Source organism: Garra rufa, chromosome 22 (genome assembly GCF_049309525.1).
Source record: "Garra rufa chromosome 22, GarRuf1.0, whole genome shotgun sequence".
Lineage (NCBI taxonomy): Eukaryota > Metazoa > Chordata > Actinopteri > Cypriniformes > Cyprinidae > Garra > Garra rufa.
Window position 1 is genome coordinate 4,981,963 of NC_133382.1, and position 24,409 is coordinate 5,006,371.

At 38.2% G+C, this 24,409-nt stretch overlaps 1 protein-coding gene across 1 annotated transcript; it reads right to left on the reverse strand.

The window, feature by feature from the left end:
- Positions 1 to 6,806: 6,806 nt before the first annotated feature.
- On the reverse strand, positions 6,807 to 24,286 carry gsg1l2b (gsg1-like 2b). Its single transcript, XM_073828820.1, has 4 exons — positions 23,859 to 24,286; positions 15,595 to 15,642; positions 13,661 to 13,813; positions 6,807 to 6,865 (listed from the first exon to the last, which is right to left on the reverse strand). Exons 1-4 carry the CDS (start codon positions 24,157 to 24,159, stop codon positions 6,807 to 6,809), a joined length of 561 nt encoding a protein of 186 aa, XP_073684921.1. The 5' UTR covers positions 24,160 to 24,286.
- Positions 24,287 to 24,409: the final 123 nt, after the last annotated feature.

The window sequence follows — 24,409 nt, forward strand, 5'->3', positions numbered from 1 at the left end:
ATAAATATCTACAAAACAGTCAGGAAGCAGACAATAAGTAATTCACATTAATTTTAGCTTTTGTACATCTGAATTATTCTCCCTAAAAAAACTCTCTCTACTTGAGTTGAGAAACATATTCTATAATATCTAACGTTACATGTAAAATGCAGGTACTCAGATTGTTAGAATGCAACTATTACCTCTGAATGAACTCCAAAGCTCCAAGCTCCGTCCGTCTCCTCTTGATAACGTTAGTCCGGAATATGTAATATGCTGTGAACAGGCCAGACAGGAAGATAGGCTGGATTAACTCATTCTTCAAATCAAAGTTAGCAAAAAGCACTAACGTTACATTCAAACAATAAGCGAATTAGCAAGTTATCAAAGGTCCTAGTACATCTCACTGCTTACGTTAACCACTTTAACAGCACCGTTCAGAGTTTACGTGACACACACATCCTCCGTGAGCGGCTGACCGCGAATCGCGAGCCCTAAACACGCGTTTTATTTCGGTGCTTAACAGCCGTGTTAACAGATGGCTGCCTGTGCAAATTTTTTGTACATCATAAAATAATCACGAGAAAGTGTGCTGATCAGCACGACGTCGCCGTGAATCACATCTTTTGCCAATGAATCTTGTAATTCTTAACGTAGGAACCCAGAGATGTTACGCCTATAGCCGGGGAATGTGTGTGAAATCCTTCCGCGACTGTGCTGCCGAATCCCCGCACAAGTCTCTCTCGTGCTCCGCGGACGGAGGATTCGTTAATCTGCGGTTACCGTGAATGTTTATGACACCTTAATATTCTAATACAGTTACGAAATATAAAAAATATAATAAGACACTTACCACTGTTGTGAATCGTTCTTCTTGCTGCTCCCAAACAGTGTTGCCAGATCGGGTTGACGATTTCCAGCCCAAAAGCTCACCAAAACCCGCCCACTTCAACAAAAACCAGCCCAAATAGGCTCTATGCACGCGTACTTCCGCGTTTGACGCAAGGCTGCTATTCCGTTTCCGGTTGGAGAGGTTTGAAGCGGAGAAAAACGCGATTATGGCAGAGTCGACGAATTTTACTCGGTGTTTGCAAGAGTTGCCCAAATGTACAATCACTGATGTGCAGTACAACGCCACAGAGCAAACTTGAGAAAGGTTTCAAGTTTTATGTGTCTTCGTATCTGTGCAATTATGAAGGTAAATTCAGCTAACCTGAACCGCCTGAACTGAACTTCTATTATTTTTTTACGATTCGTCCAGCAGCAGGCGTGTTTGTAATTTTGTCTGAAAGTGTGAGGTAAAATCAGGGCCACAAATGAGATCTCAGTGAAAGCTCACTACTACCGCTCTATGAGGAAAGCAGAGACTCCACACCAACTGAGAGTAGAGTAGCTTAAAAGTGACGTTCAAAGTTCTGTTGGACATGTTCAGTCCAGTTCAGTTTTTACTTTTCTAACGTTACCACTGTTCAGCTTGGATAACCACAGCTGTTATCTTAGCTAGTATGGATGATTATTGTACAAAATAATAAGAATAAAAAATGTAATGCAGTTCTACGACAGATGAATAGCACTGCATTATCACTGCTAATTATAGCTGAAACAGTGGTAATGGAGATACAAGGCGGCAAAGTTGGTTTTATAATCACACATTCTTTAGGAAACGTGTGGAAACTTAGAAAAGTGTTAAATTTAGCAGATGCTGTACACTGTGGCACACAGCAGTGGTGGCTAGAGGGGCTGTCCTCCCGTCTTTGAAAAGATACTTTCATACGTTTAGATGTCATTTTATATGTTTATTTAATATAATAAAGCAAATAAGCATCAACAATATGAGTGGAGTCTGTTTTTGTGACTAACGTTACCGTAGTATAGAAGACAATACAAGTTATTAGAAAAAATAGTACACAGCACTCTACAATCGCGCCGGAACGGAAGTAATCCAGCATCCTTATATTCCACCGGAAGTACGTCATTCACCACCGTGCATACAGCCTATTTTCCAAGTAGGGCTCGCTGCAGCCTGCGGTGGACATCCAACCCCGCCCACATCCAAGTGTGACGCCAGACGCCGCGCCCATGTTCAAACACGTCACACATCCAACATATTAAATAGTATTAACACATATTAAAATAGTGATAATATGATTAGCAATGTTCACATTTGTGGACATATCTTTAGAGAATTAGATGAAAATGAAAATATGCTAAGTGTTACTTTTACAATAACAAAACTTACTTGTCCGTCTAAATCTGATCTTGTCTAAGCTATGTCAAAATCGATTATAATAAACGTGAATTTATGTCATTACACAAACAAATAGGGTAGGGTTTAAATGTTTTATTACCAATTACCATTTTCCTAACTTTAATCAACCAAAGCAAGCGTTTTACCGGCTGTTCGAATGTAATTAGTTCCATATGAAAGGTGACCTAGGTTTAATTTGTATTATACATCCCTGATACAACATACTTCCGCCATTCTTGCACATGCGTACAACATCGGGATTCTTTTTTTTTTTTTAAGAATAATTGGACATTACAAAAATATTGAAATAGAAATCCAGATACACAAAATACAAGCCTAATCTGTTTACAGTAATACAATATGTAATAAGTAATAAGATAAAATTAAAATAATAATAATAATAATAAAATAAAAAATAAACTAATACCATGGAGAGAAAAAAATAAATAAATAAACGTATAAATAAAAAGTAAATAAATAAACAAAAATTAAATTAAAACCTAGAAACAACTAAACAATAGTTCAAATTTTCTTCCTTTTCCCTTACATATACAAAAATTATATTGTGGAAGCATAACCAGAAAAAAAAGTTCTCCGTGAAATGTAACAACAAATGTATTCATTTGTTTTAAAGACTTTTCAAAACTTCTATTTCTGATAAAAATAAATTACATTTTGGTATGCATTTAGCAAATTTCTGTTTATGAATATAATATTTGCCTTGCAAAATGTAAAAGTTAACAACATACTCAATCATTTTACTTTTATGAGAATAAGTACAGATAACATCTTTTAAAGAAAGCATATAATTAACATTTCTTTGCAGAAATAGAAAGGTGCTAACATCAGACCAAAAACTAAGAGACAATTCACAATGATAAAACAAATGACACAAGTCTTCCTCATGTGTGTTACAGAAACTGCAGGTATTATCAATGTCCATGAATTTAGAAAGAGCTACTTTACATGGATATTTCGTGAAGTATTTTGAAATGCACCGCTTTAAGGCTACCGATGGGGAGGGGAGTCACACGGTGACGCATTGACGTGGGCGTGGTGTCTGACGTCACACATGGATGTGGGCGGGGTTGGATGTCCACCGTGGGCGGGGTTGGATGTCCACCGCAGGCTGCAGCGAGCCCTACTTGAGCTCAACGGCTCTTGCCCGAGCAGATATAAATGGAACGCTATTGGCTATTCAAAATTAGTGGGCGGGGCTGGGCGATTTGTTTTTGTTTCAGTTAAAAGTACGTCACCACATAGAACAACGCCGCGTGTTTCAAGGCACTTCAGTGGATCTTTAAGACTGGTTTTGTGGTTCAGGGTCACATTTATGTATCATTAGTCAATGTAGTGCACTACATCACCGAAGGTGTCTCAGTAAACAATTTATTTAAAAATTCTGGGTATAATCTTAGGATCATTTTAGAAAATGTAAAAAAGTAATAATACAAATTAAAAAATGAAACAATTACACAAAAAAGATTCACTTAAGCATCAACATTGTTCAAAGCTTGGTTTCAGAGTATATGTCTTGAGGCATTGACAAGGTATAAATAGAGGTATTGTCATGAAAATGAAGGCCCACTTCTTCTAGAAATGTTTGTCTAAGCAGATTTCATAGCTGTATGCTTCATTTTTATGCACCTCTTAGTATTGTGTTGCTGAAATAGCCAAACCTGTTCATTAAAAAGAGGGTGTTTTGATGCTGATTACAACGCTTCTCATGGTTCCCTTTGTGTATGTGTGTGTGTGTTTGTGTGTGTGGGTGTATATGTTAATGTTTTTAATGTTTTTAATGTTTTTTTAATGTTTAAAGTTTCTTCCGCTCACCAAGCCTGCATTTATTTGTTCAAAAGCACATCAAAAACATTTTGAAATATTTTTACTTTTCAAAATAGCTGTTTTTCTATTAGAATATATTTTAAAATTTAACTTATTCCTCTGATTTAATTTTTAGCATCATTACTCCACTACTCCTTCAGAAATCATTGTAACATGATAAAAACACATATAAAAACACCATATATATATATATATATATATATATATATATATATATATATATATAATATTGTTGAAAACAGCTGAGTATAATCTTTTTAGGGTTTTCGATAAATAGAAGATTCAGAAGTATCGGAAAGATTTTTGTTCTAACATTATAAATGACTTTATCATCACTTTTGATCAATTTAAAGCATCCTTGCTAAATAAAATTGTGTATATATATATATATATATATATATATATATATATTAATGTTATAGTGTATAATGTTACAGAAGCTTTATATTTCATATAAAGACTAACCTTTAGATCTTTCTATTTATCACATTTAACTGTTTTAAATATTGATAATAATAACACTAACATTTTTTCTTAAACAGCAAATCAGCATATTAGAATGATTTCTGAAGGATCATTTGACACTGAAGACTGGAGTAATGATGCTGAAGATTAAGCTTTGAAATCAAGAATAATTAAAATTTTAAAATATATTCAGATAGAAAGAAATATATATTAAAATATTTCACAATATCGCTGCTTTTGTTGTATTGGTGAGCAGAAGAGACTTCTTTAAAAACATTCAATATCGTATGAATAATGTGATCTTACTCTTAATGTGTAAACATACATGTTATTATAGAACAATAACTAAAGCATTTCATAATTTAGTTATTAAAACACAAAATGAAAAAAAAAAATTCAAAGAGGCCATCTTGCCCCACTACACTGTTTAAAAAGTGTAGTCAACATGAAATGTTAAGTTATACTGCATGAAAGCGTGGATATTTGAGTTGAGTAAACTTAAAATTTTAAGGCAGCACGAACACTTTAAGCAGAAACAACTTTTTTTTCATAATTAATTTTTTCATATTTCATATTTATATATATTTATACATATATTTAAGGTGACATTAATGTTAGGGATGCACCGAATATTCGGTCACCGAAAATTTTCGGCCGAAAATGGCCCAAAAGTGCATTTTCGGTTTTCGTCCGAAAGACTTTTATCACGGAAACAACACGGCCGAAACAGTACGTTGACGCAAACAGAAACCGCAGCCTGCACGTGCTTGTCTGAAGCAACACTTTTGCGGTGTGGACGTATTTCAGTATATCTGAGAAAGACCCACGGATAGCGATTTGCAAAACTTGTAATGCCGAAATTTCAAGAGGTGGTGTGTCTGCTGTCGTGCGTGCAGTGATGAGAGCATTGCGCGCAGACAGATGTAGCTTTCAGTGAGTGAAAAACACTGGCTTTACGTTGGTGTTACGTCACAATATTTTAAATATATGTCTTTTCTATATACTGTATTTTTATAAATATTTATGTTTTAAACCGTGGAGGTGAGCCAATGGATATCACACAAGCAACGTGAAAAATGCGCAATATGTTAAAGTGAAAGTAAAAACTGACAGTGCTTTCAGCATCTAACGTGCATTCAATGAGACAATGAGAGACAATTTTCATTTCGGTGCATCCCTAATTAATGTAAAACACTAAATCAGCCATTCTATTCAATTTATGTCTATGTCAATTTAGTTAAATAGATTCAAATAGTCAGTCAAATAGATTCATCTAAAAGGTCAATTTTATTCTATGACTATGAATATTTATATTGAATATATTATTGTCCATAATGTAATTAAGAATATGTCATAATAGCAACACTATGAATGCAAAGTGAATGATTTCACTCAATTAGCCTGTGGTAGATTTAAATAAATAACAACATCTAAAATGTACATCTGTTGCATAACCTATTCATTGCAAGTAAAAAAGTAAAAAATAATAACAACATGCTACTATGGGCCTCCAGTGCCAATTATTTCAAAACAAAAAATATAACCTTTACTCCTCAAATCTAAAAACATGAATGTGTGCATAAATTTCTCATTAGCAAACTAAAAAAAATGTTGTTCAACATAATACAATGTCAAAGATCACTCTTTTCCAGAGACACAATATTAGATTAATTAACCTCTGAACTATTTGACTGACTAAATATAATAAATGATATTCTGATAAAATGATAAAGTCAAATGACAAAATTATAGCTTTGTTATTTGTTTATAATATGTATTTCATGTGCAGTAATCAGAAGATTCTCATCTTGCACATCTAGATGTTATTGTTTATAGTTGAATAATCTTGTTTGAATGTAGTTTTCTCTCAATATCAATCAGAGGACATTCTAGGAAATCTTTCTGAATGTATGAATGAGTTCGTGTTAGCAGCAGCAGCAGAGCAGGTCAGGCTTTCCTGCTTAATGGAGTCATTATGTGGAAGTGAAAGCAGTCTAAATGCTCTGGCCAGATGGCAAACTGGACATAATCAACAGCGTCAGACCTGCAGTCCGGACAATCAAAGTCACCTCACCAGAAATAGCAAGGACAGAGGTAAATTACACATTATTTACAGCTCACTAAGTCTGCATACTGAGCCTCTGCGAATCCACTCAATAAAGCTGAATCACAGAATCGAGTGGAAAAACAACAAAAGCGAGCTGAACGAGACGGTTTGAGCTTTCAGACTTTGTTTGTGTCTCTTTTAGTATCATGTCCATCTAAATCCTCACACGCGTGTCTGACCGATAACCTCACGTCGCCATGACAACCGCAGCAGCGAGCCGCCTGTATGCAGACATCTTCACAATCACTAGTGAATAGTAACAATAAAAAACGCTTGTTAACCGCATTAATTGATGAATCAGCAGAATCCCTGGGCAGTGCGGCCCACGTTCACTACGATAACTCCTCAGCATTATGATCAGTTATTTTTATTGCGTCATTTTTCAGCAAACTGACAGCACAAACGGGACAAAGGATGTGATTGATTTTTTCAGGGAGACTATATAATGGATTAATACTGTAAAAACACAAGATAAATCCTCTAGAGACTCTCCAGTGACCCTCTGCTGTCAAATCTCATTCGCACTTCTGGATATTCAAACCTGCCACATTGCATTTGGGTACGAGGCACTTAGAAACCAATTAGCTGAACGTCTTTTTCATACTAAACTATTATTTGGCTTTAGAGGTATAGCTCAGATATAGCTCATTTAATGGTTCTTTTTCTGTTTTTTTTTTTTTTTTTTTTAGCTTGACAGCCCCTGAAAGAAAGTGATGTAGATTTTGAATGACAAAGTAAATGATTAAAGAGTTGTTATTATTATTATTACTGTCTTTTCTATAATATAATATAATATTTAACTTTTTTAATGTGATATTAAATTTTATTAAGGGTAAGATTAATATTATTAATAAATAGATACAAGTATAGATATTATCAGTTTGATAATATAATATAATTAGCTTTTAAACTGATAGTACATTACATTAAAGGGAAGACTATTATTATTGTTATTATTATTAATAAAAATAATGCAGGTCTAAAACAGCACAAAGATGAGCAAATTATGACATGCTGTATCTCTTTACTTATAAAGGGATATATAATAATATAATATAATATAATATAATATAATATAATAGTTTTTAATTAAAGGTAAGATGATGAAGATGATGATTAATATTAATTATTATTAATAAAATTATTATTAAAGGTAATGATATTATCAGTTTAATAATATAACATAATATTATATATGTTTTTAATCTAAAAGTATATGGCATTTTTATTTGTCATTATTATTATAATTATCATTATTGTTGTTATTGTTATTATCAATATTAATATTAAAAATCAGGCAGGTATGGAATAACATAAAGATGAGCAAATTATGACAAAATAATAATTTAATTTGATCCCTTTACTTATAAAGGGATACATAATATAATATAATATTTATATGTTTTTAATCGGTAAATCTATAAAGGTAATGATATTATCAGTTTAATAAAAATATATGGTAATATATAATATATGTTTTTAAACTGAAAGTATATTGCATTAAAAGTTCGACTATTATTATTATGATTATTATTATTATCATTATTGTTATTATTATTATTAAAAATAATGCAGGTATGGAATAACACAAAGACAAGGAAATTATGACAAAATTATAATTTTATCGCTTTACTTATAAAGGGATACATAATATAATGTAATATAATGTAATATAATATAATATAATATAATATAATATAATATAATATAATATAATATAATATAATATAATATAATATAATATAATATAATATAATGTTTTTAATCTGAACGTATATTGCATAAAAGTTTGACTATTATTATTGTAATTGTTGTTGTTGTTATTATTATTATAAAAATCATTCAGGTATGGAAAAACACAAAGATAAGAAAATTATGACAAAATTATAATTTTATCACTTTACTTACAAAAGGATACATAATATAATATAATATAATATAATATAATATAATATAATATAATATAATATAATATAATATAATATAACATACATTAAAAGTAAGACTTAAACAACACAAAGAAAAGCAAATGATGACCAAATTATCATTTTCCATGGCATATCACTTTACTTAAAGAACATACAAATTTGTTTATTAATTTACTGAAAAGGTAAATTAAGTAAGGTTATATTTGGTGATTTCAACTGGTCTAAAGACTTTAATCTACAACAGCACTAAAACATGAGTTAAATCAAGTAAAGGTAATGGGTTATTAAAGTCACAAAACATAATTATCTATGTGACTAAGTGCATTAAACTTAAAACTTTTCAATATACATCATGCACTTAATGCTTGACTGCATCTAAATGTCTTATGTGTTAAGAATACAGACGACTGCTCTTTTCTGCTGATTGTGTCAAATGAAGACAGGAGCTAATTGAGGTTGTAGCTCCCTTCCAATGAAGCACAGCGTTCATGATCCCGCTCACGCATGAAGCTCAAGAAAGAGATGACAGTGGGCCATAAGTTCATTCTTCAGCCTTTATGCAATAATAAAAGTCTAACGTGACACAAAAGGTCTCTCAGTAATCTCACTCTGTGTTTGACACACATTTAGGCTGGTCAAAGCCTCATTTAAATACAGAAGTTTAATGATATGGGAGGTAATAATATTAATAACAATAAATGTGATATGCAAATATTAATTAGAAATTATAAAGTGATTATAAAAGATAATAATTACTACATAAATGTAGGATATTGGCTGTACAGTGCAACTCTCCTTTCATACAGTGAATATGTATATAAATCAGTAGAGCAGTAGAGCAGGATTTAAGCAGATTGAATTTCGACGCATATGTCGCCATAAGCCCTTAAATTGTGAAACTGTCAAAAATAGCCTGGATGACATTCAAGAGTACTGCTAACCAATACAGTAAGGCTTATATGGGATTTTGAGCCGGATGTTTTGTATGTATCAGGGGAACAGGCAGGGCTGTGATACCACATAAATGCAAAGACATTCGCCACACAAAATCAGGCAAAGGACAGCCTGCAGGTAGATAGACATCGACCAGCAATGCATCTCCATGAGGGCAGCTGTTAGTAGGCTTTAAAGCTTTGCAATAGCTAGTATAGAAGAGGGATGTTTGCTGGACCTGTTTTTGATTTTTTAATTGGTCAATCAAACACAATGCGGCTTGAATGTGGATCTAACAGGTCTGAATCACAATGAGACTGGTGACCTTTGAAGGGTAGAGCTCGACAAAAGATGATCACTCAAAAATCAGACACATAATCAGACAACGATAACAAGCACGTGCTGATCATATACAACTAGTGTTGCCATTCATCTGGTTTAGGTCAGACGGTGCAGCTTTCTAATACCATGTTTGCCTACCAGTACAGGTTTGAGCCAGACGCTCATTTGATTTTATACTTTATACAATAAAAAAAAATGTATGTTCAGGTTGACATTAAAGGGACAGTTCACCCAAAAATGAACACAAGATTTATTCACTCTCAAGCTATTTTAGGTGTGTTTGACTTTCTTCTTTCAGATGAAAACTGGAGTTATATTAAAAAAATGCCCTGGCTTCTCCAAGCTTTAGAATGGCAGTGAATGGCTGTTGAGATTTTGAAGTTCAATAAAGTGTGTCCATCCATCGTAAAAAGTACTCCACACGGCTCCGGGGGGCTAAAGGGTTAGTTCACTCAAAAATGAAAATTAGCCCATTATTTATTCACCCTCAAGGCATCTTAGGTGTTTATGACTTCCTTCTTTCACTCGAATGCAACCGCAATCGCAATTGTTCTGGCTCTTCCAAGCTTTATAACGGCAGTAGCAGTGTTTCTCTTCATCAGTCCAAAACAAGTCCAATAAAGCACATCCATCCATAATAAAAAGTGCCTCACAGGACTCTGGGGGTGAATAAAGGCCTCCTGTAGCGAATCAATGAGTTTTTGTAAGAAACATATTCATATTTAAAATGTAATTTTCACTTTAATCTACCTTGTACTAACAGTTGTACAAGGAGCCGCTCAAAATTTTTTTTTTTTTTTTTTTTTTTACAAATTCTCATTTTGATGACCTTTGTTTTGATTTGCTTTCTCCTTTGCACATCCGCCATTTCTGAGCAGCATAAGTCCTACGTCATCTGCCCGGAGCAGCTTCCATGTACAACTGTTATTGCAAGCTAGAGAAAAGTATTTTTCTTACAAAAACGCATCGATTTGCTACAGGCCTTTATTCATCCCCAGAGCCGTGTGTAGCACTTTTTATTATGGATGGATGCGCTTTATTTGATTTCTTTTGGAATGTTGAACAGAAACACCCACCCACTGCCATTATACACTGCAAAAAAATGCTTTTCTTGCTTAGATTTTTTGTCTTGTTTTCAGCCAAAAATATCTAAAAATTCTAAAATCAAAAATTATTTTCTAGATGAGTAAAAATTATTGTTTTGTCAAAATTAAGTGAGTTTTTGCTTAGAACAAGCAAAATAATCTGCCAATGGGGTAGGCAAAAAAAAAATCTTATTTCAAACAGAAAACAATATTATTTTTCTTACACATTGGAAAATTATTTTGAATTTGAATTTTAAATTATTTTTTTTCTAAAAACAAGTCAATAATTTTTACTCCTCTAGAAAATCCTATTTGATATTAGAATGTTTAGATATTTTGGCTGGAAACAAGACAAAAACATCTTAAGTAAGATTTTTTTTGCTGTGTAAAGCTTGGAGGAACCAGAACAATTTTTAATATAACTCTGATTTCATTCGTCTGAAAGAAGGAAGTCATATACACCTAGGATGCTTTGAGGGTGAGTAAATAATGGGCTAATTTTCATTTTTGAGTAAACTAACTCTTTAAAAAATCTAAACTAAATCGATGCATTTCGATAAGAAAAAATACATACTTTACAGCAAATAAGTATGACAAAACAAAATGCTAATCATAAATTGGAAGTACAAAACAAGGATTTTGTAAAGACAAATGTTTAAGAATTTTTACATAAGTCAAGAGAAGTCTTGGTTTTCCTCAGCTTTAAACAAAAATAGGTTCTCGCAAGACTAGCATATTCTCGCCGGAGCTTACAGTAAACCTCCATCCTATGTCATACATCATTACCAGAAGCTAGAGACAGAGTTTTAATTATGGATATTTTTCTTGCACAAATTCATAGTTTCACAGGTTTTTATTAACCTCTCGGAGCTGTGGAGCACTTTTAATGATGAATAGATGCACTTCATTGGACTTCAAAATCTCAACAGCCATTCACTGCCATTATAAAGCTTGGAAGAGGCAGGACATTTTTAAATATAACTCTGACTGTATTTGTCTGAAAGACGAAATTTATATACACCTAGGATGGCTTGAGGGTGGGTAAATCATGTGGTAATGTTATTTTTTGTGTGAACTATTCTTTTAATGTCAATTTGAACATAACATTAACTTTTTTTTTATTTTTTATTATTAAATACCATTGTAGAAAGTATAAAATAGCGATCAAGTGAGCATCTGGCTCCAGCAAACATGATATTACAATTTTGGATGAACTGTCCCTTTAAGTAGAGTACATTTTAGACTCAGTATTGTCAGTATGGACTTTTTTTTGTGCTCTATTTTGCCAGTCATTTAATCCTGCTCAACACAGTGGTGTTTCGTTCATGAATGATTCATCATGTCTGAAATAATCAATTGAGTCAATGATTCAATAAACCATTCATATAGTTGCTAAATTTGAAATTCGTATACTACTCTTAATATTTTTAGCATCTTTTTATGGCAGAAATAGTAATAGTATGCTAGTACATGCTTCCAAAATTCATTTCTGAATAATTTCAGAAATAGTAAATCAATGACCCACTTAGTAGGTAGTTTTAGTTTCATATTTAAAGTATCATTTAATAGTTCTAAATTCAGTATATTATATATTTAACGCATGACTTTCTTAATATTATTTATGCAATTGTAACTGCAGTGTAAATGCATTTATTGCATCTCTGTGCTGCATTAACCATTCTGCGTACATACATTCTAAATCCACTTCTGCAGTGCAAACATCAATTTCATTTAGTTGGTAAGTAGATTTCATTTAAATGGAATTTACATAATAGATGATACATCTTCTTTACTAAAGTTAGAAAATTTGTCATTATAAAGGTAAAAATGCCCTTGAAATTAAATTATTCTTTTCCAGAACAAAATTTACATTTAATTTACCCACTCCCTTGTCATCCAAGATGTTCATGCCTTTCTTCAATCGTAAAAAAATCATGTATTTTGAGGAAAACATTTCAGGAATTCTCTCCATATACTTGACTTTTATGGTGTTGGATTTTATACTTCCAAATGCAGTTTAAATGCAGCTTCAAAGGGCTCTAAACGATCCCAGCCGAGGAATACGGGTCTTATCTAGCGAAATGATCTGTTGTTTTCTAAAAAATGTACAATTTATATACTTTTTAACCTCAAATACTCATCTTGTCTAGCTCTGCGTGAACTCTAACTTCTCCAACTTCAAAACCGTCCTACATTACTGCAGAACAAACTACTGCAAAACTACATTACTCCCTTAACAAAAAAAGGTAAAATGGCGATGTAGGACGATTTTGAAGTTGGAGAAGAAAATGAAATGGGAATTTTTCGACATACCCTAACTGTTTTGAACCGGAATACACAGAGTACAGCTAGATAAGATGAGCATTTGAGGTTAAAAAGTATAGAAATTGTCTTTTTATTTAGAAAGTAACTGATAGTTTCGCTAGATAGGACCCTTCTTCCTCAGCTGGGATCATTTAGAGCCATTTGAAGCTGCATTTAAACTGCATTTTGGAAGTTCAAACTCATGAGCATCATAGAACTCCACTAAATGGAGAACATTCCTGAAATGTTTTCCTCAAAAAACATAATTAATAATAAAAAGAAAGACATCTTGGATGACAAGGGGGTGATTAAATTATCTGTAAATTTTTGTTCTGGAAGTGAACTTCTCCTTTAAGAGGATGAATATCATCTCTTAATCTTCTGTTTTGGTGTTACAGAAATGCCACCCAATGCAACACGTTACCTGACAGGACTGTGAATATGGCAGCAAAGGCATTCAGTTTCAGTCCATCGATAACGTTTCCAAAATGGCAGACCTCGATGGACATAAGGATTCCTCCGGTGGCCAGCAGTAAGATGTAGAGACACTCGGCTACGATGCAGAGCCACAAAACACCTGTGAGGATATGAGAGAGAGAAGCGATGTGTATCGAGGGAGTTTTTGACAGGCCCTGAGGAAATTATGGATGGAAGAGTCTGCTTCTATCAAGATGAGGAGAGAAAACTGATGGAGCCTCTGATTAAGATGATGTGGAGCTACAGACACTCACGGAGAACGACAAACTGAACCGCTGGGGCTCATTTAAGCAGCCCTCCCATCGGGGAGCGGCTGAAATATTTATATACCAGAAACTTGACAGTAGATTTAAAAGGAAATTTCAACTGTGAAAGCAAGCGGATGCATCTACATATTTCATACGTAGAGTTCGGCGGAAATATTCGTGCTGTCACATGCACTTTTGGTGGGATGATGATGATGATGATGATGATATGTGACCCTGGACCACAAAACCAGTCATAAGGTTAAATTTTACAAAACTGATATGTATACATCATATGAAAGTTCAATAAATAAGCTTTCTATTGATGTATGGTTTGTTAGGATAGGACAATATTTGGCCGAGATACATCTATTTGAAAATCAGGAATCTGAGGGTGCAAAAAAATCTAAATACTGAGAAAATCACCTTTAAAGTTGTCCAAATTAAGTTCTTAACAATGCATATTACTAATCAAAAATTACATTTTGATATATTTATAGTAGGAATTTTACAAAAAATCTTCATGGAACATGATCTTTACTTAATTTCCTAATGATTTTTGGCATAAAAGAAAAATCAATAATTTTGACCCATACAATGTATTTTTGGCTATTGCTGCAAATATACCCCAGCGACTTAAGACTGGTTTTGTGGTCCAGGGTCACATATTCACACAAATGCCAAAGTGGGGAAGATGCTGTCTAGTTTTCTAGTTTCAGACACAGTTTAAATAAAAACAAGGCTAAGTTTAGTACACATTACTAAAATTATTACTAAAAATATTCTGCTCACCAAGGCTGCATTTATTTGATCAAAAATACTGGAAAACTGTGAAATATTATTACAACCTAAAATATCAGTTTCTATGTGAATATATTGTAAAATAAATTTTATTCCTGTAATTTTCAGCATCATTACGCCAGTCTTCAGTGTCACATCTTCCTTCAGAAATCATTCTAATATGCTGATTTGCTGATTTTTTTTACAATTTTTCTTTCCTTTATATTTATTTGTCATTGACCCATATATGAATTGTCTGTATATGTATCACCCACAAATAAACACAGCATGACTTCATCATAATGCATAAGGACAGATTATTCATCAGTAAAACTCTATGGCTATAATCTACAAGGATATCATTATACTGATACATGCATTTCATCTCCAGGGATATAAAGCCTAAAGATGATTATTTCTCACTCTTGATTTAGACCTCAGTTCTGTCACGGTCAGTGCAGAATGAACTGAATTACAGTGAGGAGTCACCCCGTGTCATCATCGTCATGATTAACTATCATTATGTCTGATGGATCTTTAGTCTGGATCATGCATCTATCAATTACACTCAGAAACGATTGTGCTAAAGATGCTGGTGCTGCTTGCTGAGAGAATGAAATCGTATTGACATGTTCATATATCTGCATGAATGAGAATGAGGCAGGTGTACGGCTGGCAGAAAGATAAAAAAAAATCATGCTTGATTAAAAGTGACAGGACCTCCAGACAGCATGTGCAAAATAAAAGAGCGGACATCAGAAGTGCTTTCGTTGAGGACCTGAGCAACACCCTATTTAAAACATCATGCAAAAACGGAATGTTCGCCAGAGTATATAATGAAGAGTGACAGACGTACCTCTCTCATGAGGAGGAGCCACGTTTATGAAGCTTCTGCATTTCTCACCTGCAAGAGGAAAAGAGTTTTAACACAACAGTGTGAGATTCACTAACTGAGTTCTTTATGCTGTCATGAATGAGAGATCAATTATGCAGTAAAAATAAAAATGTACTGATAATTTACTCACCCCCACATCATCCAAGATATTCATTTTTAGTCTTTCTTTCTTCAGTCGCAAAAGGAAAACATTCCAGGATTTTTCTCCATATAGTAGACTTCAATGGTGCTCAACAAATTAACGGTTAAAAATGCAGCTTCAAAGGGCTCTGAACAATCCCAGACGAGGAATAAGGGTCTTATCTAGCAAATCGATCGGTCATTTTCTTTTAAAAAAAGTCATATTTATACACTTTTTAATATTTACACAAATGCTCATCTTGTCTAGCTCTGCACATGCGTATTCTGTGTATTCCGGTTCAAGACCGTTAGGGTAGGTCGAAAAACTCCCATCTCATTTTCCCAACTTCAATATCATCCTACATTGCCATTTTACCATTTTTTTTTTGTAAAGGGCATTTGATCTTTGCGCGTTCACTTTGTAAGCACTGGCTCGGTACATATCCTAATGGTCTTGAACTGGAGTGCACAGAGTAAGCATGCACAACGCAGAGCTAGACAAGACAAGCATTTGAGGTTAAAAAGTATATAAATTGTCATAGACTAGATAAGACCCTTATTCCTCGGCTGGGATTGTGTAGAGCTGCTTTGAAGCTGCATTGAAACTGCATTTAACCTTTAATCCGTTGAGCACCATTGAAGTCCACTATATGGAGGAAAATCCTGGAATGTTTTCTTGAAAAAACTTAAAGGGGTATTTCACTTTCAGAACAAAAATGTACAGATAATGTACTCGCCCCCTTGTCATCCAAGATGTTCATGTCTTTCTTTCTTCAGTCGTAAGGAAATTGTGTTTTTTGAGTAAAACATTTTAGGATTTCTCTCCATATAATGGACTTCTATGGTGCCCCCGAGATTGAACTTCCGAAACGCAGCCTCAAAGGGCTCTAAACGATCACAGTCGAGAAAAGCAGGGTCTTATCTAGCAAACCGATGGGTTATTTTCTAAAAAAAATTACAATTTATATAAACTTTAACCTGAAATGCTTGTCTTGTCTAGCTCAGCAAGACGAGTGTTTGAGATTAAAAAGTATATAAGTTGTAAATGTTTTTAGAAAATAACCGATCGTTTTACTAGATAAGACTCTTCTTCCTCGGCTGGGATCATTTAGAGCACTTTGAAGCTGCATTTAAACTGCATTTTGGAAGTTCAAACTCAGGGGCACCACAGAAGTACATTATATGGAGAGAAATCCTGAAATGTTTTCCTCAAAAAACACCATTTCTTTTCAACTAAAGAAAGAAAGACACGAACATCTTGGATGACAAGGGGGTGAGTACACTATCTGTACATTTTTGTTCTGAAAGTGAACTACTCCTTTAATTTCTTTGCGACTGAAGAAAGAACGACATGAACATCTTGGATGACATGGGGGTGAGTTAATTATCAGGATTTTTTTATTTTGGAAGTGGAGTAATCCTTTAAGAGAAAATTTAAAAATGATATTGTAAAAGTCTGTTCATTTGTTAGTGTCACAAACGGGACGACCAAGAGTGAGGATCCAAATGCACGGCTTTATTAAGCAGATCGTAGTCAGGCAGACAGGGTCGAAAACACCAGCAAACATGAACAGCGAAGACAATCCAATAGCGTAATCCAATAAACAAGCGTGGGTCAAAATCCAGGTGGGCAGTCCAAATGAAACAATGAAATGAAAACAAGAAACTAGAAAACTAAGACTAAGACTGGGAAAACAAAAACAGAACTATGGCTAGGGAACAACAAGGAGACTAGGAAACCTGAGAGCAATGGAAAACGCTTGGTAGAGTCCGCTGGAGCAAAACAATACTTCGCGATGTGTGTGTGTGATGAGCTGGCTTTTATGTCTGATAAACAGGAAGCTACCATAGAGGCAGCAGAGGGAGCAGCAACAGTCAGTGGGGGTAAGGGCTCCCTCTGCTGGCCTGGCGTAACATAGCCCCCCCCCAAGGAGCGGCTTCCAGACGCTCCAAAAAACAACAGGAAGAAACAGTCCAGGGGAGCGGTGGGGGGGCCAGGAGACTGAGGCAGAACAGGTTGGGCAAAGGCCCTCCAGAGCAGACCAGGAGATTCAGGAGCCCTCCAGGGCAGAGCTGGAGGCAGAGCAGTCCTCCGAGGCGGAGCGGCCCTCCGGGGCGGAGCAGGAGGCGCAGGAACCCTCCAGGGCGGAGCAGGAGGCGGAGCGGCCCTCCGGGGCGGAGCAGGAGGCGGAGCGGCCCTCCGGGGCGGAGCAGGAGGCGCAGGAACCCTCCAGGGCGGAGCAGGAGGCGGAGCGGCCCTCCGGGGCGGAGCAGGAGGCGGAGCGACCCTCCAGGGCGGAGCAGGAGGCGGATCGGCCCTCCAGGGCGAAGCAGGAGGCGCAGGAACCCTCCAGGGTGGAGCAGGAGGCGGAGCGACCCTCCAGGGCAGAGCAGGAGGCGCAGGAGCCCTCCAGGGCGGAGCAGGAGGCGCAGGAACCCTCCAGGGCGGAGCAGAAGGCGCAGGAGCCCTCCAGGGCGGAGCAGAAGGCACAGGAGCCCTCCAGGGCGAATCAGGAGGCGCAGGAGCCCTCCAGGGCAGAACAGGAGGCGCAGGGGCCCTCCAGGGCGGAACAGGAGGCGTAGAAGCCCTCCAGGGCGGAACAGGAGGCCGCATTATGGACTGGGACCTGGGGAGAACAGAGATAGAGGAGGCAGACAGAGCAAGGAGAGAAGTAGAGAGTTCATGGGAGAACGTGGCCTCCATAGCCGTGACCAGGCAGACGAGAACTTCAGGAACGACTTTCGTGGCAGTTCCTGGGCAGACAGAGACTTCTGGAACGGCCCCAGACGCCAAGACAGAGATGACAGGGAACCTAGGCGGTGCAGGCAGAGCAGGGAGCCTTGGCGGGGCAGACAGAGCAAGGAACTTTGGCGGAGCAGGCAGGGCAGGGAATTTTGGCGGAGCAGACAGAGCAAGGGACCTTGGCGGAGCAGACAGAGCAAGGAGTCTTGGCGGAACAGGCAGAGCAAGGAACCTTGGCGGAGCAGGTAGAGCAAGGAGTCCTGGCGGAGCAGATATAGCAGGGAACCCTGGCGGTGCTGGCAGAGCAGGGAGCCTTGGCGGGGCAGACAGAGCAAGGAACTTTGGCGGAGCAGGCAGGGCAGGGAATTTTGGCGGAGCAGACAGAGCAAGGGACCTTGGCGGAGCAGACAGAGCAAGGAGTCTTGGCGGAACAGGCAGAGCAAGGAACCTTGGCGGAGCAGGTAGAGCAAGGAGTCCTGGCGGAGCAGATATAGCAGGGAACCCTGGCGGTGCTGGCAGAGCAGGGAGCACTGGCGGTGCTGGCAGAGCAGGGAGCACAGGCGATGCGGGCAGAGCGTGAAGCCTTGGCTGAGCGGGCAGAGCGTGAAGCCTTGGCGGAGCGGGCAGAGCGTGAAGCCTTGGCGGAGCGGGCAGAGCGTGAAGCCTTGGCGGAACGGGCAGAGCGTGAAGCCTTGGCGGAGCGGGCAGAGCGTGAAGCCTTGGCGGAGCGGGCTGAGCGTGAAGCCTTGGCGGAGCGGGCAGAGCGTGAAGCCTTGGCGGAGCGGGCAGGGCGTGAAGCCTTGGCGGAGCGGGCAGAGCGTGAAGCCTTGGCGGAGCGGGCAGAGCGTGAAGTTCCGCTATGTACGCCACCTCCGAAAGAGGTATAGGCGCAGCGGACATGCCTGTAGATGAGGTCTCCAGAACAAACTTGTGGGCAGACTCATGGGCCGAAGAGGCAACTGGGGCGCAGTGTGCAGCCCACACACTCAAAATGGCGATAGCCATAACAGGTAACACAGTTGGCAGAGGAATGCCCTCCGGGTCATTGGGCGTGGGGCTTGGGAGCGTTGGCTCTGTGTGACTTGGGAGCGTTGGTTCTGCATGGCTTGGCAGCGTTGGCTCTGCATGGCTTGGGAGCGTTGGCTCTGCATGGCTTGGGAGCGTTGGCTCTGCATGGCTTGGGAGCGTTGGCTCTGCATGGCTTGGGAGCGTTGGCTCTGCATGGCTTGGGAGTGAAGGCTCTGGATGCTCAGGGGAGATGTGACTTGGCAGTGAAGAAGTAGCTATGACCTGACTCGTCATGACAAGAGCAGCAGTGACTTGATTTGGCGTGAGAGGGACAGCTGTGGCTTGGCTTGGCTCGGAGGGAACAGCTGCTTGACTTGGCCTGACAGGAACAGCAGCTGTATCTTGACTTGTCCTGGCAGGGACAGTGACTGTGACGTGACTTGACTCGGCAGGGACAGCAGCTGTAACTTGACTTGACTTGGTAGGAACGGCAGCTGGTGCAGGTTCGAGAGAAGCAGATATGACGTTCACAGGCGATGGCTTGGTTGACGTGGCGTGAGCAGACGCTGGCTTGGTTGACGTGGCGCTAGCAGACGCTGGCTTGGCTGATGTGGGGTGAGCAGACGTTGGCTCGGCTGACAGTAAGGGACCAGCCGAACGAGCTGACAGCAGTGGTGGGTCCTCCAAGCTAGACATTAGTCTCTGATACGTCCTGGAAGGGTGAGAGTCTGACGCTGTAGCCACCCTGTTAATAACAGCCTCAGGTATGGCGGCCATTTTGTGTGCCAGCACGGGCGTGGCGGTCATCTTGGGTGCAGGCTCTGGCGTGGCGGCCATCTTTGCAGCAGGCTCTGGCGTGGCGGCCATCTTTGCAGCAGGCTCTGGCGTGGCGGCCATCTTTGCAGCAGGCTCTGGCGTGGCGGCCATCTTTGCAGCAGGCTCAGGCGTGGCGGCCATCTTAGCAGCAGGCTCTGGCGTGGCGACCATCTTAGCAGCAGGCTCTGGCGTGGCGGCCATCTTTGCAGCAGGCTCTGGCGTGGTGGCCATTCTGACCGGGAACTCAGGAACGGAAGCCATCTTATGAACGTGCTTTGGAACGGCGGCCATCTTGTGAGCAGGGTCTGGAAGAGCGGCCATTTTGCGAACAGGATCAGGAAGGGCGGCCATCTTGGGTGCAGTCTCAGGAAAGGCGGCCATCTTATGAGCTGACTCGGGAAGGACAGCCATCTTGGAAACAGGCTTTGGGACGGCGGCCATCTTGTGAACTGGCTTGGGGGTGGCAGCCATCTTGTGAACAGGCTTGGGGATGGCGGCCATCTTGTGATCGGGGCTTGGGGTGGCAGCCATCTTGTGAGAGAAGTCAGACGTGGTAGATTTCTTGTGAGCTGGGTCCAATCGGGTGACCATCTTGAATGCGGACTCAGGAAGGATGGTCATTCCGAAAGCTGATTCGGGAAAGGCGGCCATTTTGTGAACAGGTTTAGGGAAGGTAGCCATCTTGTGAAGGGGCTCCTGAAAGGCAGACATCTTATGAACAGGCTTTGAACTAGCAGACATCTTGTGCTTTGGCTCTGGGCTAGTAGACATCTTGTGCTGTGGCTCGAAGCTAGCAGACATCTTGTGCTGTGGCTCGAAGCTAGCAGACATCTTGTGCTGTGGCTTGAAGCTAGCAGACATCTTGTGCTGGGGCTCTACTAGAATACCCACAGTACATGGAGAGCCGCATAACGACAGTGCATAGTTCATATAATCCTTCAGTGAGCATAAGGATTTCCCCCCAGGCAACATTGATCTTGTTGGTTCATTCAGCCCCATACGGAATAAGTCCTTAAAGTATACCTCATCAAAAAATGATACTTTATGCAACAACTCACTGAAACGTTGAACATATTCCTTGATGGGGAGATCTCCTTGTCTGAGGAGCAGAAGTTGGTCGACTGGGTCCATGTTGTGATGCTGGTGGTGAGTAAAGCCGCTGGATCCGGGTGTGGCGAAGTATTCTGTCACAAACGGGACGACCAAGAGTGAGGATCCAAATGCACGGCTTTATTAAGCAGATCGTAGTCAGGCAGACAGGGTCGAAAACACCAGCAAACATGAACAGCGAAGACAATCCAATAGCGTAATCCAATAAACAAGTGTGGGTCAAAATCCAGGTGGGCAGTCCAAATGAAACAATGAAATGAAAACAAGAAACTAGAAAACTAAGACTAAGACTGGGAAAACAAAAACAGAACTATGGCTAGGGAACAACAAGGAGACTAGGAAACCTGAGAGCAATGGAAAACGCTTGGTAGAGTCCGCTGGAGCAAAACAATACTTCGCGATGTGTGTGTGTGATGAGCTGGCTTTTATGTCTGATAAACAGGAAGCTACCATAGAGGCAGCAGAGGGAGCAGCAACAGTCAGTGGGGGTAAGGGCTCCCTCTGCTGGCCTGGCGTAACAGTTAGACGCAAGTAATGGTAAAAAAATCATACTCTTTTGTTCATACTCTATATAAAACAGGCCTTTTTGATTAAATATATTAAAACATTATAATTAAAGCCTTAATTGATTTACATATGTAGTTATTATGTATGTATATGTAGTTTATGTTTATTGCGTTTTGTTACCCGAATGATGGTTTGTGTTTGTTTTTATATTCTTATCTATTGCTGAAAAGTCATTAGATGATCTTCCATTGTGTTTCCATCACATTTTACAGTAACAAAAGGTAAACTGTACAACATAAAATCACTAAAAAGCCATTTTATAATGCTTATAAATGCAATTTTTAAAGTGAACTTGTGGAAGCTCCTACAAATAGGTCCTATTAGTTAATACATTAACTAATATTAATTGACAATGCGAAATGCATTTGCTACAATATTTATTCATATTTTGTTACCATTAGTTAAAAAAATACAATTGCTCATTGTTAGTTCATGTTAGCTCGGGTTCATTAAATAATATTAATATTTGATTTTAATAATGTATTAGTAGATGTAAACTAAAATTAACCAATTTATTGTAAAGTGGTACCAAGAAGGAAAGAAAGAAGCATTATTCAAACAACTACAACTACTTTCTAGTCCTAGAGGAAATCAACTGTTTTTCATAGATGAGTGATGTGTATGGATATAGGTCAGTGGGTTTAGAGGTGTGTCTATAAATGATGGACAGCACTAGTTAACAGCTTAATAAAAACAGATCACCTGGAAAAAATAGTTTTTCACAATGATGAAAACAAGGTTTTTGAGCTGCTATTCAGGCTACAGCATCCCTTGATTAATGAATTTTAAAAAGGAAACAGGCTTGCTTGATAGTCATTGTCATTTATTTAGTGATGTTAGAAAGGCAAAAACAAGGTTTACGTGCTTCAAAAGCACTAATAATAAGGAATATTCACACTGTGGTGGATTTTAAATGATGAATGAAGCAAACCCAACTAACGTTGACTTTTACTAATATTTTTTAAAGGTTATATAAATGTTAGGACAAAACATTTGTGAAGTAATGTTTATAGAACGTTCTTATTAATATTTGATCATGTTGAGAGGAAACACTGAAAAGAACGTTCTTGGAACGTCCTTAAGATGTTAGAATATCTGTAAGTTAGAACTTTAGAATATGTTCAATAACATTCTTCAGTAATAACAATGTAACAATGTTACATTCTCATAAAATACATCAAAATGATGCTCTGCATTCTTTAAATGTATAAAAATGGGTGTTTTAAAAACGTTTTTAAAATGGTAGAATGGAATGTTCCTCCAATGTTTGGATAAAAAAAATGATGTTTTAAATGTTGAGAGAACATTCAAATGTTATTTAAACGTTTTCAGAGTGATAGAATGGAATGTTTCTCTAACATTTTTGTAACAAAGAAGAAACATTCTTAGTATTAAAAAAATTGACGTTTTGAACATTTAAATAACATTTTCAGAATAGCTTTAAAATTATATAATGGAATGCTCGTCCAACGTTCGAATAACCAAGAAAACGTCCTTTAAATGTAAAAAAAAAATGTTGAGAGAACATTCAAATGTAACATTCTCATAACTTTTTCAAAATATAATGAAAAACAATAAAATGGAATGTTTATTTAACCTTCCATTAACCAAGACGAACGTTCTTTAAATAAAAAAAATTGTATTTTAAACACTGAGAGAAGATTCAAATGTAACATTTGAACATGACGTTTTGGAATGTTCCTGTAACATACATCACCAAAAACAAACATTCTTAATACATTTAAAAAAATGGACTGTGTTTAAAAACATTTAGAAATAACGTTTTCATAACTTAATGGGAATGTTAACGAAACGTTTTTTTGCTGTTTGCCGGAATGACGGAAGAAAAACGCATCCTTACCGACAAGGTCGACGTTCTGCTCGCAGGAGAACCAGATGCCGGTGTGGAACTTCCTCAGAACAAACTTATCCTCACCGGTCTCCCAGATATACTGAACCAGCCGGCTGTCGTTGATATTCGAGCTGTTATATCTAATGCAGTGCGTCTGTTTGACGGCCACCGGTCCGGTACAGAAGGGCTTGACAACTTTCCGGTTCCCCTCGCACCAGTAGCTGGTGGTCAGCGCAGATATGGCGAGGATCAGCGCGAGGAAGTTCAAGGTGAGCGCGAGCGAGGCTCTCCGCCGCCGGTCCATGCCCATGATGATGAACACAGATCCCGCAGCTGCTCGAGTCCCGTATGGTGTTTAACCCCTGTGGTTTGTCATGTGTTGGCGTGCAGTGCTTCTCTCGCTGCTCTCACAGAGTTGTGCACGCTGAGCTCCTGCGCGCTTCATTTCTCATGTGATGTCAGACACACAATGAAAGCAGCGAGGTCACAGCGCCCAGTCAGATATTCCCCGTCAAATATGGAAATCAGCATGGATCCAGTGCTCACAAAGCACCCTGACA

Excerpts from the sequence above, each read along its gene's own strand:
- gsg1l2b (XM_073828820.1), bottom strand. The coding sequence starts at position 24,159 with ATGGGCATGGACCGGCGGCGGAGAGCCTCGCTCGCGCTCACCTTGAAC. Across the intron at positions 15,643-23,858 it reads GCAGAACGTCGACCTTGTCG|GTGAGAAATGCAGAAGCTTC; the intron begins GTAAGGATGCGT and ends TTCCTCTTGCAG. Across the intron at positions 6,866-13,660 it reads CATATTCACAGTCCTGTCAG|GCGGCTCGCTGCTGCGGTTG; the intron begins GTAACGTGTTGC and ends GTCTGCATACAG.